This window comes from Dicentrarchus labrax, unplaced genomic scaffold, assembly GCF_905237075.1.
Source record: "Dicentrarchus labrax unplaced genomic scaffold, dlabrax2021, whole genome shotgun sequence".
Taxonomy (NCBI): Eukaryota; Metazoa; Chordata; class Actinopteri; family Moronidae; genus Dicentrarchus; species Dicentrarchus labrax.
Genome location: NW_026136721.1, coordinates 30,695,867 through 30,716,651, shown reverse-complemented (window position 1 = coordinate 30,716,651; position 20,785 = coordinate 30,695,867). Strand labels below are relative to the sequence as shown.

The following is a 20,785-nucleotide window of genomic DNA, read 5'->3' as shown; positions in this document are numbered from 1 at the left end:
TTCCATGACTCAAAGGCAGATCGTTTTGATGCTGAAAATTAGGATAATCTTGATCCTAGTTGAGAGGTGGTTTCAGGGTGGATTTAGAGGCATGACAAGCATGATAGAGCTCTAACCAGAAATTTCCACCTATACATCTTGAGTATGAATTAAAAGCAGCATTTCATGTCTCTATTTTCATCTGTCAAAACAGTCGCATGTCCCAAATGCCTCCGTTGCAGACGGATGAACCAGCTGGAGGGTTGATGAATATGGCTTTCTGAGCTTGTATTCTTTATGAGGGTGCTTGAATTAATGTTGTTGTAAGGTTATTTTATTAAATGAGCTTTTTTAATGTTCAGTTCTTTTCAGTGTAACACCTTGGAGGATTTTCCTGATTATGTTGGCTATTCAGTGGCACTTGAAATGTTAATTGAAGACCTTATTCAGCGTACATTATACTCTAAGAGAAACTCTTTATACTGTTTACATTTTGTTCACACAACTCTCCTTTGGCCTAGCAGAATACTATTATTGATAACATGATTTGTTTATCAGATGATGAGATAAAGGTTAAACGGATGTTAAGTAATGAATTACTTTTATTGACCTGTTTTGGCGATTGACTGAAATGTCATATTTTCACAGTCAAAAGTAAAAGCTATCTTATTTGGGAAAGATCAAACAGAAATATCTGTGAAGAGGTAAAATAAAAATAATAATGGTAATTTCCCTGATTGAGAACCAAATGTGGTCCTTGTCCACCAACCCGGAAGCAATGTAATACACAAGCATAAAACACCTGAAGTTAATTAAGTTCCCTTTACTGAACCTAAAAGTACTTGACAGCGACATTAAAGGGCAGCTTTTTTTTAATTATATATACAATATATGAACTGTTAACAGTTTAAAGTATACATAAATACATTGATATAGATACATTCAAATGAACACAATTTAACACTACACACAACAACATTTACATTAATGTTGGCATTCTACAAACTCCAGCTTTAAAATTCAGTCTTTTGCATAAATTATCATTATTTGCTAACCTGCTGTCATCATCATCAATATTCTCCCCATCATAGATGAATGGCAAGTCATTATGACACATCACATCTAGTGTTTTATATCTGCGCCACTTTGCCGGGGCCAGGGACGCCCACACTGTTGGCTGATGTGCTTGGCATTGGGTCATACAAGCAGTCGGGCATGTGTGCATCCCTCTGCTCTCACATGTATCCTGTGTATCCCCCTTTACATGCAATTGTTTTTAAACATTTTCTGCACATTGCACCCAGTGTGGGAATACTTTAGAGTGACATACAGCCACACTTTAGACCGTTTCTTATCATAGCCAGTAGTTAATGGCTACCTGTTGCCAGAGCCATGTAGAGACTGTTGTTGTAATGTTAGTTAGCGATGGCACGTGCAGTTATTCCTCCGTTGCCTGTGACGTCTACACCAGAGGACCAATATTTAAAAAGAAAGCTCAGGCACCGAAATGAGGCACTGACATCTGCGTTGTGATTCGGTCCGGTAGATAGAAATCATATAGGAACCAGTGCCATATTGGCACCGTGTTTCAGTACCCAGCCCGAGTCATCCATTCTCTCTCTGCCCCTTCCCTGTCTCCCTTCAGCTCTTCCTTTCCAATAAAGGTAAAAAAAAAAGCTGTGATTTCATCCATCATTAACAAAAAAAATATTGATTATTGCTTTCTTGCTTTGTCTATGTTCCCTTACAAAAGTAAACAATACAGCCTCAGTATTATCAGTGGTCACTGTTAAACAACACAGATGTAACACAGATGTGCTCTCCTTTGATGTCAGCATTCATCTTTCAGTTGAAAGCTTAAGGCTTTCAAGATGGTGGATGTTTCATTTTGGATTGTAACCCCCTACTGTGTCTATTTGAATAGTGTGCTTTTGAATTAGCTTGATTAGTATTAAGCACAACATGTGGCTTTGAGAGTGAGAACATTTCCAGCTTCCTAGGAGACTTAGTTGTTACCTTAAATGATGCCTTTTACACTTTCTCAGTCTGAGCATTTTTTCAGAGCTTAAAAAGAGGCTTAGGAGGTGCCTAAGTACGGCCAGCCTGGCCCTGTCATTTTGGCCAACTTAACACCCAAAACCTAATTCCAATTTTATGCTTTTACAGACACCAGATTTTGCTTCAGACTGATATAACACTGTCCTAGTTAAGATATTCTTTGGAGTTTTAAATCCAATTTGATTCAGTTTCCCGTGGCTACGAGGAGCAGATCATTCACATAAATGCATCAGTACTATTTCACCACTTTGTTTCCCGGGGATCATTATGAGTGGCTGAGATCTCACTGATTCGAAAAAAAGGGTTGACAGTTTCATGTATTACATATTGTATGTTAAAGCACAATTTGCTCAATGTACTACTGAAATGATTAATACATTTTTACATTGAATCATACATCATCATACCAGAAGAGGTGATACACAGTAGGGCTTTTTTTTTAAACAATGCTTAACGTCGGCAAACATTTCAGTGACCTCTTCCTTGGAAGAACCCGTGCGACATCGCCTCCCTGGAACATGCCATGTTTGCTGACAAGTGCCCCGCTCCTTCCAAATGAAACCCCTACTCTCTACATGTGTTTTTGGAGCTGTATCAAGGAATGCCCCTTTACTTTTCAACTAAACTCTCAAGACAGAGGCACAAAGTTCAAGAGCTGAAATTTCTGGCCAAAGCCGACCTGATGCAACATCTTCCTGTGCAGGAAATTTGAGAACCCATTCGTTCCAATGAAAACAAAAATTGCAATGCAAATATGCTCATTCTCACTAATCGTGAGTCATTGTAATATCTGTCTGAGTAATTGCAAAATAATGTTTTTATGTAACAGGACGCAACACGCTCAACTCCCATTAAGACTATAAAGACTGGGTGCTGGATCCCAAATGTGTGAAATCATAAAGCAAAAGACTAGGACAGAACTCCCATTAAACTTTTTAATGTTATCACACAGACATTTCCGGCAAGACGCCCTTCTTCATTGTGTAATATGATGTTTTTACCATATCGTGCAGCCCTATGTTGCATGAAATTCTGATCAGACAAAGAAACATTTCAGGGTGTTTGTAATGCTAAAAATATATATATTCATTGTTTCGCTGCTGCTCCTTTCCTAACGATTGCAAATTTGGAAAAATGTTGCTTTATGGGTCAGTGTGCATCTGGTTAAGAGTCATGTTGTCTCAACGTTGTGATCGTGCAAATTAGATAGGAGGAGCGGGGCACTTGTCAGCAAACATGGCATGTTCCAGGGAGGCGATGTCGCACGGGTTCTTCCAAGGAAGAGGTCATCTGTAGGTTTTTATGACAGGTTTGCTTGAGATATCCTGAAGAGGCGGACTTAACTCTAGGTGACCTTTCAAATGTTTGGTTTTTTTTGGCTCAACTGCACAGACTGCATTTACACCATCTTAGACCCAGTCGCAGTGCGAGTCAGACCGCCTGCAGATGCGGTCTAACCAGTAGACCAACTACTGTATGCTTTCTATGTGCATTTACACTACATCTAGATATAGATGCGTATATATATTGTGGGGCTTTTCTGATTCATTTCTAAACCCTTTCAACTCCCAAACAGCTGAATAGGTAATTAGCTACCTACATATCTCCTAACAATGTCAATGTGCTGCCTTTTTTTGACTGGTTTGTTCATTGACCAATGGTTTTAAGGCAATATATGTGATATGTAGACACTGTGGCTTGCAAGCTATGGTTTGCTGAATACATCTGTGGCTCTTTTATGTCAGTGTCATAGCCTGCTGTCAGCCTGTCACTCGCAATCCCTGTCATGCCGCTGATAGGAGAGTGATGTTTCTGTTAAATGCAAATATGGTTTAAAAAAAATGTTTTGATGGGATGAATGCAAATAAGTTATCTGCGTACGTGGATGAATGCAAGGGTATATTTATAGATAGATGCATAAACATGGGCATATTCATGGGAAAATTTAAAAATATAAATTCCTGCCTTTGGGAAGAGTCATATAAGAGTTGATTGTTTCTTCCAAGAAAGGAATGTTATCAAAAATTAAGGTCTGTTATCCATTATTGATTTGGTAAAAGTTGTCCATGCTTTTATCTCTTTGACTGCTGTAACTTGGTGTTTTTGCCCCAGTTAAAGGTCTCTCTCTTGTCTCCAATTTGTACAAACACAGCACCTAGGAGACTTCCTGGAGCACTGACTCTGCTTTTATTGATTCTGCTGTTGATTTTTTGTTTGTTATTTATCCTTTGTGAAGCACACTGTGCCGTTATTTGAAAAGTCCTTTATAAAATGATCATTGCTTTAATTGTAGATTAACCAGTAAAATAGTAATTGCACTTTTATAACGCCCTGGCCTTGATTTAAGGGGTGCGCAGTGGAACTTAAGTAGATTTTTATACTCACAACCCAGTGCACCAAGTTCTTGAGGATGTGCTACTTACCTTGGAGACACACACACTGATTTGATAAATACGTAAAGAAAAAAACAGAAACCATGCAATGTGTGTAGTTGGTTTTCTAATGACAACAACTGCATACCAATAACTGCCCATAAAGTACAGCATGATAATCAGTTATGGTGAAGTATGACAAACGTTGAAACGACAAATTATACGGTGCAATTGATCCTGTGCTTCTGATTATTTGGTATATTAAAATCAAAATGACAGAAAATAAGCTTATATGTATCTTGCCATAAATGTAGTCAAGTTTTAAGGCATCATCAAATAAAATTATACTTAATTTCGACATGATAGGGCCTCGATCCCTCCATGATTTAGTGTGTCAGCGTGCAGTCAGTTTACATTATTTTTTTCTACATGATCTTGTTCGAAAGTCTGCCAGGCAGCAACAAGCAGTGGCCAAAAAATATTCCCAAAACATCCACAAATCATCCGAAATATATTTCTCCAGGTAAAATGCTCCCTTCCGCGCTGGTGACAGGTGCTGTCTCAGCCAGACGGGGCATCTGGTGATGTGGGAACATTTGAAGCCTCTGTCTCCTCCTGCCAAGTGCAGTTTTTTAACAGCAATGAGCAACACATCAAAAAACATATGTTGACCAGACACTGGTGCCCAGAGATGTATGATGAAGGATAGAGCTCATGTTGGAGGCTTTTGAAAGCTTCCATCAAATATAGGCCTTGAACACCAACCTAAATTATTTTTTAGTAGCCAATAATAGTTCAGCCATTGGATCTGTAAAATTGCCGTCTGTTAAGGTAATGGCCTTTTTTCGATTAAAAACGTACAGTACAGTCGATCTCCTTTACGTGAATGCTCCATAATGGCTTGCTTTAACTGTGACAGGACCATTATGGAAAGACCCACAATGCGATGTCGCTGCTAGAGAACAGTGACGAGATGGAAATAATGATTAAGTGTTTCAGGTCTCTCACAGGCTTCATCAGCAATGGATTTTAAAAACTTATTTTGCCGTTGAAGTCCTAATTAATGATCATTGTGAGCATGAGGGATGCTCACCCCCACTTCTCAGTAGTAAATCCCATAATATTTTTTCACATTAGTTCCACAATTTATTAGATGCAGAATTCTGCTGCCTATTAAAACAGGAACATTTAGAGAGGGAGATAGCAGATAGTCTGATGATTATTCTTATTATTTTTTTTATCTTTGAGCCCTCTTCGTGAGGTAGGAGTGGGCGATGTGAATGTATATACCTTTGGATAATATACATTTGGCCACTATTGAGATGTCGGTACTATATTTATCCTGTGATATATATTCCTTGGTATCAGGCTGTTGCGGGCAATAATGAAAATCAGTGAACCGCTTTATGGCAATGTTGGATTTGTACATGACTGTTACATCAGCGTGATGTGATGTTAAGTATTTGCTGTTTAATTCCCAAGATTAGCCTATTTTATCCAAAAGAAAGTTTCAATACATTTAAGCATATGCAGCCAGTAAGCAACTGTACATATTCCAGGATTGTTATTATATTACGAGATGTGTCAGTATCATAATATAAAATTACGTTTACCACAAAAATGTTAGCTACTGTATGTGCACAAGCCATCTTCCATATATATGATATCAAATAAGAATAGGACCAGCTCAAATATTCTGAATTTAATTCACCCACAGTTATTAGCCGTTTGTCATTCTACATCTGTCTAGTTAGAAAAATGACCCATCAGCAGCAATAGATTAAATTTGGTGGATTAATAAATGTCTTCACTTTTATCAATAATAGATTGCTCATGAGAGTGGTGCACTTGTCATGCATTAAAATGAGTACAAATTCAGTTTTTGGTTAAAAATTAAAAGGAGAATTTATTCCGTCATTACATCAGATTGTCTAACAAGGCTTACCGATGATTGTCTACAACCATCCTTTGTCATTTCAATGTTTTAAGGTCCTTTCAATAATTGAAAGCAAGAAACATCACATTGTATATTCATAAGGATGGCCCAGTCTCCACTCATCATACTTTGTTATGTTCTAGTAACCCTGGTGGTCATAGAATTTGGGGTCAGCTACACTTTTAAAATGCAGTTTTTAATTAGTACAAGTTTACTGCTTGTTTGTCTCTGATTTTTCTATCTGGTTATTATATTCATTATATTCATCACCCTGTCGCTGCACCTAGCATTGCAAGTTCTTTGACTAAAACATATTTGTTAGATTATGTATTTTTTATTCATGAAAACATTCATACCGTAGGCTTCAGAATTAATCCTCCTTGCTATCCTAAATACAGTAAGGTGCAGTTTTAATGTATAATATACTGTATAATATAATGGAACTATCAAGATATTTCCCAATATGGCCTTTCTCCATCTCTCCAAGGTCAGAACTACCGTGCCTGAAAGACTATACACTACCCCACCATGGCACAGCTTCATAATAACTTTATTTTCATGCCCTTTCTTCCACTTTCTTGCCCCACCCACACCTTTTGCCTTTTAGTCTCCTCCACAGGAGTTGTGTCTTTCTCCTGCATTACATCCTGCTGCATAAAACCACAAATACCCTCAAAGTCAAACTCAGACACATAGACAAACAAAAAAAACACAGTGCAGTCCCCCAATGAATAACGGAGTGTGTCCTTTCTGGTGTTTGGCATTGTCCTTGTTTTTTCATATTTATTGCCAATGAAATATGAATGATAGAACTCTCATGGACATTTACTGTTCGCCTGCTTCCACACAAACCACAAACATGTAAAAAAAATAGATAAAATTGGCCAAAAGTGTGTCCCCCTAACACATGTACATACGAACATTTCTCTGCATTGCTGAAATTTTGATGTGGAGAAAGGCTGTTAGGCTGTTAAAAGACTGCGTCTAGCAGACAGGCGGTTTTATCGAGGACAAGCAGAAAGGCACTTGGAACTTACATCAATGTTAAACAAATAAAAATGTGATATTTCAAACAAGACCTTTCCACCATATTACGCTGTGGAATCAAAACAACAAACATTTGTGTTTTTGCAATTCAATGTCTGGGTGGGTGGATAATGATACACACTGTGCTTCAGTAAATATGGAGCAATCTGTAGAAAATATAAACCCTGGTACTCCCAGGTCAGAAAAAGCATATTTAAGTATATGATGTGAAAGTGCACCTGTATTAAGATTATTCAGAGGGGATACACCGAAATTGCATTTGATTGAAACCATTTTTATTATATGTTAGTAGTTGTAGTAGAGGTAAAAGTGCACTAGTGTTAGTTTGTGAATAATTATTGTCTATGTTGTATTTACTAAAAAAAAAGTCAATTTCTGAAAGCCCTATGTACCTTTAGATTAAACATAACACTTGTTACCTTGTTCAGTTATATAAATATATAAATATGTTTGCTAAAGTGCAGGGAGTCACTTGATTCAATAAAAAACATTTTTTTTGGTTTGGTTTGGTTTGTTTTTTCATACATTTATAAAAGTAGAACATCATAGACACATTATTCAGGGATAGAACATCCTGGACTTACATTGTCCCTGTTACTTACACAGTTCCTACCTTCATTAAGAAGGATACAGGCATTTAATGTCTGACATTAAAAAATATAAGAAAACAGGGAGTAAAAAAAACTATTAAAGAGTTTTTAGTTCTGTAAGTTGACAATAACTTGTAGAGCTGCATCAATCTCAACCACACTGTAGCTAGGTAGCTAGCTATGTAGGAAGATAAGATTCCCATTCTTAACCCTGTCCACAAAGCTCTTATTCGTCAATTGTATCTCCAGCTGGTGAACACAGCCGTCATTGAACGCAGACCAGACCTTAGAATCACTAAACAACCTAGCAGGTGTTGCAACAGTAATTCTGCTCCTATCATGATGTCCCAGACAAAGTCCTTCCTGAGCCTAATATTCAATTCACATCTGGTCCTATTGTCCTAGATCCTTATTCTATACGTCAACTCCAGGATAAATCACCTGCATATAAAAAAAACCCAAGAACTTGAGCAGGACGATTTCATGTAATTAATACACTGACTTGTAGCATTGGTGATGGGCAGAAGCTCAGGGTGGGGGTGCCAGTCCCAGAGATAAGAAGCCACCCACCACCGAGTTGTATTATCATGGGGTCCCTGGTAGCTCACCTGGTGGAGTGTGTTGCTTTAAGAATATGAGGCTTAAGATGTGTAGTAATACATTTATTGGGCAAAATTACATGTAGTGTCTGGAGTCTGGACAAAATACACAAAAATTCTCATACATATACTACACTTGAAATACACAAATAGTGAATGCACTGAGGTTGTAACTACACTGAAGCAGATACAGCAACAAAGTACTCACAGAGGGAGTAAAAGCAATGTAATAATCGCTTGATACTTATTGTCACAAGATAATTATAACTGATGCTGATCATTCTAGCATCAGAGCAATAACTAGAATATGAATATGTCAGCTGCAAGTGTGATATTTCAAGTGCCTTTTTTAATACCATTTTTATCAGTTAAAAGTGATTAAATATGAAATGACAGCTGGATAAATGTTAAGCTGTCAGTATCAGAGACATTATTTAAATCCATTAAATGTAGATGTAGATGTAGTGTAGAGTCTGTATGTGCACGTGTGTGTCTGTGCCTTCCCTCAATATTTACTTGTCTGCTGGACTTCTGTCTGTAAACCTCATATTTCACAAACATTGTTCCAAAGTTTATGTACATACCATAAACCCTAAACACACAAACAAATGTATTCAATGTAAGCATAATATTTCCACAAAATCTTTCCATTGATTCCATATATTTTCCATCACGAATCACAAACATGTAACAAAATCACAGAATACAATTTTTTAGTGAAGAAAAAGTTTCTAGCAGACATTTTCCAATAGGTCCTCCAAGACGTCACAACACCATCTGCAGTGGGCTTTAATTTTTTTTTACCCAACTGAGACACAACGTAGCACAGACTGCCCGGTAAAGTGACAAGCTTGGCTAGCTTCTTACAGTACTAATGCAGCCAAATAAAACTAAGAAACAATAAAGGTGGGTGGCCAGCAAACATAACACTGAACTGCTCTCCTCTAAAAAGAGAAATGAAGTCCACACTACGAGTAGAGAACGCATACCTTTTCTTTTCTTCTACCCTAAACTCTGGCTGAGTTATGGCAAATCTCTAAATGTATCTAAAAAACAAAACAGTGTCCAATTTTCTAATAATACTAAATATATCCCTTGCAGATCATTCATATAAGCATCAACACGTATGCACATTGGCTGATAGCTACTGCCAACTTTGCCAATGTTCTCAAGTTACACTGTTTAGCAAATACAAAACCGACAGCAGTAGACAACATAGAATTCACTTGATGTGCATTTTATTTATTAAAACAGGTGCACTGGCCTGGAAGCGCAGTTTTCCTGTGATCTGAGACATAGCATGCGTGCGATCAGTGAAGTGTGTCTCTCTTCTTCATATACAAATGCAAGTACATCATTATTTAAAGGAGGATTGCACACATAATAGTGGAAGATTTCATAAATGTGGTTGACCGCCCATTCTGGTACATTTATTGAAGCTCACCCAATATTCAATGGTTAGTTTTACGAGGAAAATTCTTCGTCTCTACAACGCAGGTGCAGATTTTAAATGGTATATTAAAGGAAGGTTGTGGCGGGGAAGACGAAAAATGAATATCCCTGCATTCTGCAAAAATCACCATGACAGCAGAAACGTGTAGGAGAGCTATACAGTGAATTATTTAGAAATTAGAGTGACAGCTTCTTAGAAAGAAAAGTAGCGCAGTAATAATAAAGAAACACAATATTGCACCTTTTTTGTACATTACACAAAGATGGGATAGAGAGTTGTGGAGAGACAGAGAGAGAGAGAGAGAGAGAGAGAGAGAGAGAGAGAGAGGGAGTTATAACCTGAACTTGAACTTCCTTTGTGCTAATGCATTTTGGTGATTGCACACTTAGTTGCAATGGCTTCTTTAAAAAAAACCCAACTCTTTATACTTTTAATGACTCCCACTACATTGGCTTTACAAACGTTACAGTTATTTCATAGTAATAGATACCCAAATTATTTTCTCAGTAAGAGTTTAATCGGGGCCTTAGTAAATGATTTGGAAAGTTAAAGTTTCATTTAACAGCAATTATAATTTCAGCATCACTACATTTGAGTTTTTTTCGGGGGGTTGATTTCTTTCATGAATTATTACCCCATCGCATCCCCATTTCGCCACTGAACTGCATCTTTGGAGGTCTTGTTTATATGCAGAATGCACCTAAAAGACCCAGTCCCAGTCCCAGTTACTAATAATTAGATACTGCTTCAGTAAATCAGACGCTAATTTCATGCAGATTGCGAGCACAAATATGTACATAAATCTGGCCCCGACACTCAGAGTCTGGAACTGGGTTTTATGAGGATTAACAAACCAAATTGTGCTAGAAAATGTGGGGGAAATACATTTTAGGAAGGGGGCTGCTATCATATACTACTACTACTGAGACTGTAGAGCATAACTGTATGCCGCCAACAGTTATCTTACAATGGAACAAGCATACGTTTGTAGGTTTAATGGTAATATGAAGTTGTCTTGTCTTGTCTTAAGCTATAAGAAATAAGAAAAAATAGATCCAGATATGATCTGACTCCTCACTGAGCATCTTCTACAAAACGTTTTCAGGTTCAACAACACACTTCTCAAATACTACCAGAACATCATAGTTGAGGCAAGCACAAGCTGATCAATGATGACGAAGAGGAACTGACTTGTTGTTGAATAGTTTCTATAAAAATAAATGTTTACTTCAGCTGATCCCTTTCCAGAACACTCCAGTTGCATTTATTTCTGACCATTGTTTTGTTCTTTTCCACCAGCATCCAGAGATCTAATTGTATAATTCAGTGTTCAGCTCGCTGCACTGAACACCCATCAATTGTCTACTGAGATCATTAGTGGTAAAATAGCAGATAATTATTGGGGGAAATGAAATAAAGTAGGAAAACAAATGAGATCAAATTTCAATGCGTAACAACAGCACTAGAAACAGCAGTATCAGATTGATCAGAGGTGGTCAACACAAATTCAAATACTTGTTAGAAACACCACAAATATAAGAGCATTTATTTGTGCAACTATTGAGACTGTATGCTGTTGACAGCTTTTTCCAGTCAAGCCACATAAAGATATTAATGATCATCCTGATTGAAATTGTTTTTTTATTTTGCGTTTTTTATCGCAGTATGCGATAATATCTTATATCGTCCCATCCCCAGCAACAATCCGACGAATTAAAAGTGGGTCAACTAAGACTCTTCTCAGAGACTAATGGCGTAGTCGACTATTATTATTAATTAACACACAAACGGACAGTAACAATAAAGTAAGTTGTGCTGCAGGAGTTTGAGAGGTTTCAGTCAATGTTTTTCTCTCTGCAACTTTCTGCATGGTCACCTTTGAAATCTAAGGAATTTATTTTGCTGAGAGTGTGAACTCAGCACACATTATTGAAGAATGAGGAGACTACAAATTTGCAGACAGTGTTTGCTATTTAAAGGACATATTTCAGATGATTTTTGAGATATTCTGGAGGAACAAGGCCCTCATAACTACAAACCTAATTTATGTTGTCATCTAGAGACACTATGGAGCTGCTTCATTGGCGATGAATGAAAGAATGAAATTGCGGACTGATAGATTTAAGCAATTACACCCACATGAGCTTTATTTAATATGAGTTGGGGCTAACATTGTTGAACCAAAAAATGTGCCTATATCCGAGGAAAATCACTCTTGGTTGTGTTACACTGTGCACAATGACGTCCTCTGATTCATTGTCACTGAAGCAGCTTGAGGGCCTCTGAATGCCAGCTCCCATTTGAGCACCGGGTCTGTTGTTTCTTGCTTTGACAGAGACATCATTTTCAAAAATCTCAATTATCTTAAGCAGAGAAAAAAAAATTTTTTTTTTTTTGGACAAGACTAATTTGCTTCTTGGAGGCAAATTTGTATAATTTAAGAAACGTGATTAAATGAGCTCAAACAAAAGCTCTCTTCAGTCTATTGTATTGCAGCAAATCAGCTATTGAATACTCTCTTACCTTTAAAATACATTTTCAAAGAGTGAACTCCTTTTTAGTGTTAGCAGGATACTAGAGAATTATGTCGCTGAATATTGTAACATTATTAAAACCTTGCATTTTTCAGTTTCATGGAAATATTAGCATTAATGCTAACACAGTGGAAAACAGTCATCTCCTCTTGACATCTCTTTTGGAAGCTAATCACAGGAGTCAGCGGATATGATTTTAAGCACGAATGCAAATCCTGTAAGACAGCGGGAACACTCAGTGACCCAAAGTTTTCCAGCCACGTTGACCATTTTGGAAGCTGAGCCCAGCACACTCTGGCTCCTATAGTTATGTTAGCTCTGATGCTAACTCAAGGGAAAGTTAGTGTTATCTTGTCCCATTGGTTGGAGATGACGCTAATTCCCTGGGACAGGAGTGTAGCGGTGTGTGATTTAACGGCGTATGCTAAGTGCTGCTGGAGCTCCAGGCTAGTCTGTGGGCACCAGGGCAGAGAGAGCAAGCTGGGAAAGTACTGACTTGACTAACTGGCCTGATTAGACCGGGTGTGAGATGACATGGATCAGATAGATACAGTAACCCAGCTGGAAAGACAGATTGGCAGAATCAGAGAAAGGGAGTTTTAAAAAATTACATTCAGAGAAAATGAATAAGATAAAGAAGATTATTAGACATGAATGCAAAGTAAAAAAAAAGGTTGAGAGGCGAAGATGAAGAGATATAGAGACAGTAGGTTAATTTTGTGGACGTGTTGTTTCCTCCTGGGGTGTTTTTCAGCTCTGCTGGACTGTGGTGGTGTAAGAAATTGGCTGAGATGCAACGTAGCATTCGCATCATAGTTTCATTAGCTCTCATTCAGCCCAAGGCATTTCACACTGCATTTCCTCTACTCATCTGCTTCTTTTAGATCTGCTCACATTACAGGAAAAGGTAACACAGGCAAAGCTGAACCAGGAAGAGGAGCTTAAACTTCTCTGTATTAGACTGGAACTTGGTTAGGATATAGAATTGAAATAAATCTCTTTTTTTCATCTCTGTGAATGCTATTGATTGATGCAGACACTTTAGTGCCTTTAGCGTTTTGGAATGTTTCCCCTCGTAGGCCCCTGTGGCTGGGGTAAAATCAGATTACATTTATTTCAGGGTTATTTTATCCATTAATAGATGGCACTTTACTTTGAACATTGCCTACAGGCATAGATTATGTTCAGATAAAGGCAGACAGTGGAAGAGAGATTTAGGGCATCTCATGAAGCCTGATTAGCAAAAATATAGTTAGGTTTAACCCTGGTCTCCTAATGGTCACCCACTTTGAAAGTGAATTAAGTGAGTTTTGAATAGTGGAGGACAGAAAGAGGACAGTAAACTCCCAGCCCCCAGTTTGCGCTTATCATGATCATATCACGATCATATCATAATCTTTGGTTTTGCACTTGAGACTTGAACTAATAATTACATTCCAGTCACATATCTGAGACCCACTATTATTTATTTTTTTATCAAAGATAAATACAAGCCAGTCTTTGAGAAACCCAGTGGGCCGTTTTATAGCACTCACTGGGTTTTTGAAGACATGTTCAGAATACACAAGACTCTTATATCCTGGTGGTTATAAATGTATCCACAACACAAACAAATATGGCTAGAAGTCTTGTAGGACACAGTGAATATATGAATGTTAGCATACACACAAAAATATTAAATAGTAGCAGTACTATTTTATATAAATGAAAATGATAGATGAAGTTTCATCTTGTTATTTTTCTTATAGCTTAATACAAAGCTCTCATAAATGGTAAATAGATTGCATTTATATAAGGCTTTTCTAGTCTACCAGCCACTCAAAGCACATTACAATACCCTGTAGGCTATTTATCCACGGTTGATATTTTTTGTAAGATTGAAGCAGTTCATAAAATAAGGACATTTTTCTTTTTACTATCAGAGTTTTAGAACATATAACCACCTGACAACATGGTAAAAAGAAGAATGACTGCATTTATATAGCGCTTTTATCTAAAACGCTTTGCAATTTGCCTCTCATTCACCCATTCACACACCGATGGCAGCAAGCTACTTGCTGGTTTTTCCATTAGGAGCAATTTGGGGTTCAATATCTTACACATCAACACTTTGACATGTGGGTCTATATGTCTCACCTGTACCTGTAACAAGCTGCTGAAAGCAGGCAGAAAACTGTCAAGGAAAATAAATATTGTAACAACCATAGTATAGCCTTGTAACATAAATTCAAGATTGAAACTGTCTGGTTTTATGAGGCAAACTATCACAGTTTCTTTGAGACAATTCTTTCCGTAATGAGAGGATCCATGGGCGATTGGCCCTTGTTTGCTGTTCGCTCCAGCATTGGCTTAATTTTGAAAGATGCACAATACAATAAAGGGAAATTGCTTCAGTCAGCTCTGTGTGTTGTGCCCATAGATTTAGCCTTATAAAATAAATATGGACAGACAATTGCCCAACATTCTGTGTGTGAAATGAAGCCATCAAGAGGCCAAAAGTGGGAGAACAGTCTGCACCATAGGCGTAGAGATTGGGGGGACTTGTTCTTGTCCTCCTCAATAAATAACATTGTTGTCTGGCGCCTGGATTTTGTGTTCGCCTTTTCAAATAAAAGTCAGCCCAAAGCTTACTTGCTGTTGGGTAGGTTTTGTGGTTGTTTACATGTATAAAAAGTCACCACACACCCACATAATAATGAGCCCCCACTATGTAAAGTGTCTATTCAGATCTGCCTGTTCTTTGGGTTCATTGTTGGTGTTTGTGTATGTGTTTTAGGGTATGATGGGTGTAGTGGGCTGGATGTTGCTGCTACTCTCCCAGATGATGGTGCCTGTGGCGTCTCAGAAGCCTCCAGGTCTCAGTGTGGGTGTGATCATGGGCCAGACACGCCATATTTCTGATCAGGATCTCCGTCCACCTCGGCGCCCTGACGATGCCCTTGACATCTCTGTGGTAATACTGAGGATCAACCAGACTGACCCAAAGTCTGTTATTACACAGGTGAGAAAAGCTGTGCACATTCACCAACATTACACACATGCTTTCTATCACACACACAGAATCTTGTTTGACACCTGAGTTTGTTTCACTGTGCCCCAAGGTGTGCGAGCTTCTGTCACGCACACGTCTCCATGGCATTGTGTTTGCCGATGGCACCGATCAGGAGGCCATTGCCCAGATCCTTGACTTCCTCTCTGTTCAGACGCAACTTCCAGTCCTGGGAGTCCACGGAGGCTCCTCTATGATTATGGCTGACAAGGTGAGTGACCGTGACACACACAAGCACAGACAGGTTCATGCACACACACAGACACACACAACACATACTCAACACATACTCCTACTTTTTTTAGGCACCGTTGTGTTTTGGAGATTAGAAAGCTGGAATCCCTCCTCTCAGCCCTCTTTAAATGTTAGGATAATGGTTCATGCTTTTCAGCCTACATTTTTTTCAGATGTCCTGGCACGTTAGCAATTAGGTCAGACTTTCATTGACAGACTTGGTATTTAGAAAGTCGCTCCACCTGAAATGCACTTCACAATTCCACATAATCCACTTTGCTACAGCTTGAAAAATGGCTCCATAAACCACACAAGATCTCTCTCTCTCTATATATATATATATATATATATATATATGTATTTTAAAGTTCCAATTTTAGACAAATTATGGCCTCAGCTGGAGGTTACATGGAATATGTAATGATAATAAACCACAGCTTTTGATAAGTGTTACATTTTGCTTCGTGTGAGTTGCTTTAAGCTCTTTGAAGTGGAAGTCTAAATGGATATTTTCAGGTTGTTTGAGTTAAGAATGGACATTGTTCTCTTACATCATATATAAACTGTCCGAAGTTGTTGTAGTCATCATGTTGTGGATTAGAAAATGACACACTAGGAGGTTTTTGAAGCTTGTTTGATCTATTAGGGCTGCTCCGTCAGAGTATCTTTTAAGTTTTGTGTAGTATAAGTTTAGAGCAGAAACACTGCAGACACACTGCATAGATGGGTGGTATCACCCTAAACTATTGTATGTTAAGCCTTTTAAAAAGGTTATACAGTGCACATTAAAAAGTACAGGATTCATAAGGTCAGTAGAAGTTTTTGCTTAGAACTTGCAATATTTTATTCTGTCAAGGATTGTTTAGATATGTAATAATGTATTTTCTGCTTGGGCTCAAACTGGGCTATGCAAAGACAAAAGAAATGCTGGGCTGTATGCTGCTGTATCACGTCTACTGCTCAGTGGGATGTCAGAAAAATTGATTTCTAGTTTTTAAAAGAAAAAAGAGAAAGGATTCTTTAAGATTGGATTTTTGTTTTATTTTGGTGTGATGCAGTTGAAGTTAGGGGTGTACATTTCTCTTCTTAGCTGAATTCTCTCTCTGGTACTGACTCTGTAGACCTCGCTGACTGACAGACAGACTGAAGAAGCTTTGATAAAAACACAACTGGTTCTTTAGCTTTTAAATCTCTCAGGGCACAGCAGCCAAAACACAGGAACCAATAACTGCAGCAATACAGCCTTTTGAAGTACTAGTTGATGGGGGATGCAGTGTGTGTATGTATGTGTGTAAGAAAAGACAAGAAAGGAAAAACAGAAAGGTAAGAGAGAGAGAACTAGAGTTGGCTTAAAGGTTAGGGGAGAAATTGCAACATGAAGGTCACTTGCTTGAACCTCCCACTGAGTATATAATGACAGGGAAGATACATAAATTGTATTTTTCCCGGCTTCAATCTGTGCTGTTGATGTGCCATTAAACGAAGTACTTAACCCCCGACTGCTCTAATTGAACTGCTCAGTGGCCAAAAGTACAAGAGTGCGGTCATTGTTGGCAGCCCCCAGGTGTGAACATGAGTGTGTGTAGCCTTTAAGTAACCAGCCCCCCACAACTGTTCCCACAGGCCTGCCCTGTAAAAAAAAAGTCTTCGGGCCTGGTTTGAATTAAAAGCAAAAGCAGCCCACTGGCAGGCCGGTACGGAAGCTTAGTGAGTCAGCAAATTGTTGAAAAAGCATTGTCGGTATTTTATCTGAAGTTCTGATGCATGTGGTGGTTCTCATTTACCTGCACCTGCCAGAAGGACATTGTTCAAATGTGTGCCCTGGGTCTATATTTGAATAATCCCTTGATTTATATTTATGTAGTCATGATTAGGACTGCAACTAAGGATTATTGTCATTACCTGTTGATTATTTTTGGATAAATAAATAAATTGTTTAGTCTGTAAAAATATACAAAATGACCTCCGGGTTTTGGGGAGGTATGTACAGTAAGTGTTGCGTGTTGTGTCATATCTGCTGTGTATTCTATATGTATTTCCCACTGGATGGGTATAAATGTTATTATGCAGAGTATCAATAAAAAGATGGAGGGAAAAAAAACTGCCCATCACAATTTCCCAGATCCATAGGTGACATCTTCATTCAAAATTATTGTTTTGTCTGACCAACACTGCAAAATCCAAAGATATTACATTTGTAAGCAAATTAAACCAACATATTGTCTCTAGCAGTGGTTTGACACGGGTGAAAGGATTCATTGATTATCAGAATGGCAATTCTTTTTCTGTTGACTGACCAATGTTAAAATCAATAAAATTGATTCCGCTCCAGCCGTGATGATCTGCTGTAGCATGGCCCTGTCTTGCCTGGTGACAGAGCCAAACAAGACTATTATGGAGGTGATGAGGGCTCTCAGTGAGGTTGACACATGTTTTTGCGCTTGACACTCACACTGTGATGGTGATCTCATCACACTGGCCCTGCTCTGGCACTGTTCTCAGATAGATTAGCTCCTCTCAATGATTTCAGAATCTGAAAAACAAAATGTATTGTATTGTCGTAAATGGCAATGGTGTGAATAGTTAGAATAAAAAAGACCATTGCCAACAAACATATTTTGCTATGGAAAAAAAAATCTGGCTCCATGTAATACGTCTTGGCTGTGCGTCTGTTGCTTGATACCTGCTGTCAGTGGTGTAGTGGTAATCTGGAGGATTGAAAGAAATCCCAGTGGGCTAGTAACAATTCAGCCTGATTACTGTGGGCTAACAAACAGTATTGTGCTTTCTGCAGCCTGAGCAGTCTCCACATACACACACATGTTCTGTTAATGTTGCAATCAAGCCTATAGTATAGGAGAAAAATGAGAGACTCATCCCCCGTTACTTTGGTTATCCTGGCTCAGTCCAGTAGTAGTCTACCCATCATGTTTTAGATAGAAAGCACAAAGCAGAAGGAAGAAGATGGTGCCAAGAAAATACAGAAAAAAAACTTCAGCAGGCAGGCAAGTGCTCTAAAATAATGGATATACGTGGAGGTGGGCAGTGCAAGTGTGAAATACATGGTGTTAAAGCAGTGTTAAGCTGCCAAAATGCAAACTTAACTGTCATGATTATGTCACATTTCAAGTAAAGCCTTTCTCCAGTTGTCATTTTTATCAGTAGCTGGCCACATAGCCATCACACTCTATCACATAAACAGGAGCAAGCATTGCAGGCATCCCTGAAAACTGTGATAAACAAGATTACGGGACCAGTTGCTGCAACGACTCCTCAGGTTTTAAAAAGGACAGTTTTTATTTGTCAGGATGTTCTTCAGTTTACAGACAATGAGACTTCTGAGCTCAGTCACAATTAGTTTTTCTAAGAAACGAGAATATTTTTGCTGCTTTTCAGTCAGGGATAAATGTGTTCATTTCAAATCAAACACAGGGTTTCGTTGTTCAGTCATGTGTGGTTTGGTTGCAATTAACAGTTGCAGGATTTGGCCTTTTTCTTTTGCCCTGTCGACCTTTTGCTATTTGGTCCACTTCTTAACTGTCTAATCGTTTCTCCACCTTTTCGACACCACCAATATTAGTGGTTTTGTAATACTGGAAAATAATTTGTGTAATATCTATATGTTTGTTATTAATGTACATTGTATAAGGAAAAGCTTCATGCCTAGGGGGATCCTTCAGCAGTTGCCCCAATACAAGCCTTCGCCATCACCACATTACATGATTTGTCCACACTATTATTTATCTCCTGGGCTGAAAGCCGTTGCCCCAAATTTCAGTTCACATGTGGTAGACTCCAGACCCCCATATAAACAGCTTTCACAGATGTTTAGCATGAACAACAAAAAACAACTTTCTTTTGAGCTTGGTGTGCTTAAATCAACATTCACATTCACATATAGTAATTGCATTTGTAACACAGGAATACATTAATAAACCAATGTACAAATAAAAGAAAGAATAAGTGTATAAATAAAGACCTACAGGCATCAGTGGGCTTTGTTTATTGTATGTGGTTTAAAATGAAACATTGATCTACTGGCCAGGGACGAACCCTGGAACCCTTAATATCATTTTTACATTCCAGTGTTTGTTTTTGCCTACGCTGTACTTCTCCCTGTACCTCTGCCAGAATCGACAATGTTCAAAATAAGTTCCACCCCAATTGGATCAGCCCTAACAAATGAAAGAATCATCCATTTTTGTATGCCAAACCCATTTTATTTTTTCCTAAATGAAAACAAATGGATCAATGTCAGAACAGACCCAACCTCTCTCCCTTTCTCTCTCCCTCGCCTTCACTCATTCCCGGTCTCTTCCCTCTTCCTCATCATCCCCCGATAATGCATGTCAGTGTGGAACAGTCAGGCATAATCTACAGGAAGTTGGATGATGTGCTGTGAGAAGGGAGACACGTTTAGGGAACACGGAATTGATGGGAAGAAAGGGCATGTGTATGCCCAGGAGAGGAATGGGATTAGTTTGGAATGTTGTACTTCCATTACAGAGGGACCGCTTTGGGAAATAAGAAATGCTGTTGGCTTTACCTCACCCCCATATGTGTTCACTCGTTCTCCGCCAACCTTGTTCATCTCTACTTTTGACTTCCTACTTCTCGGTGTGTGGGGGATAGAGGGTGGGGGTTGGGGGTCACTGTGCGTAGCATAAGAACACGAACATGCTGAAATGGAAGGTTGTGAATTAAACATGCATGTTCTTTCTGCTTTGCTGTACCACTGTGGTGGGATGCTACCCTTCCGTGGTGTGTCTGCATATTTGCATCGGTGCATATGTGTGTGTGTGTGTCTCTGTGTGTGAGACTGTGTGTGTCCCAGCCAGGGATGTCCCATATCAGAAGGGGCCATTTGCCCAGGTTCTCTGCTGAGTCGCTTTAATATTTAACACCTGCTCCCCACACCTGCTGTCACTTTCAGA

General features: G+C 38.5%; 1 protein-coding gene across 1 annotated transcript in view; it reads left to right on the top strand.

Moving 5' to 3' along the window:
- The window catches only part of grin2ab (glutamate receptor, ionotropic, N-methyl D-aspartate 2A, b), a 90,329-nt gene that overhangs the window by 4,745 nt on the left and 64,799 nt on the right, over window positions 1–20,785 (top strand). Inside the window, exons 3-4 of the mRNA XM_051386567.1 lie at window positions 15,345–15,569; window positions 15,670–15,828. Coding sequence (XP_051242527.1) covers window positions 15,345–15,569; window positions 15,670–15,828 — 384 coding nt within the window. The remainder of the gene's footprint in view (window positions 1–15,344; window positions 15,570–15,669; window positions 15,829–20,785) is intronic.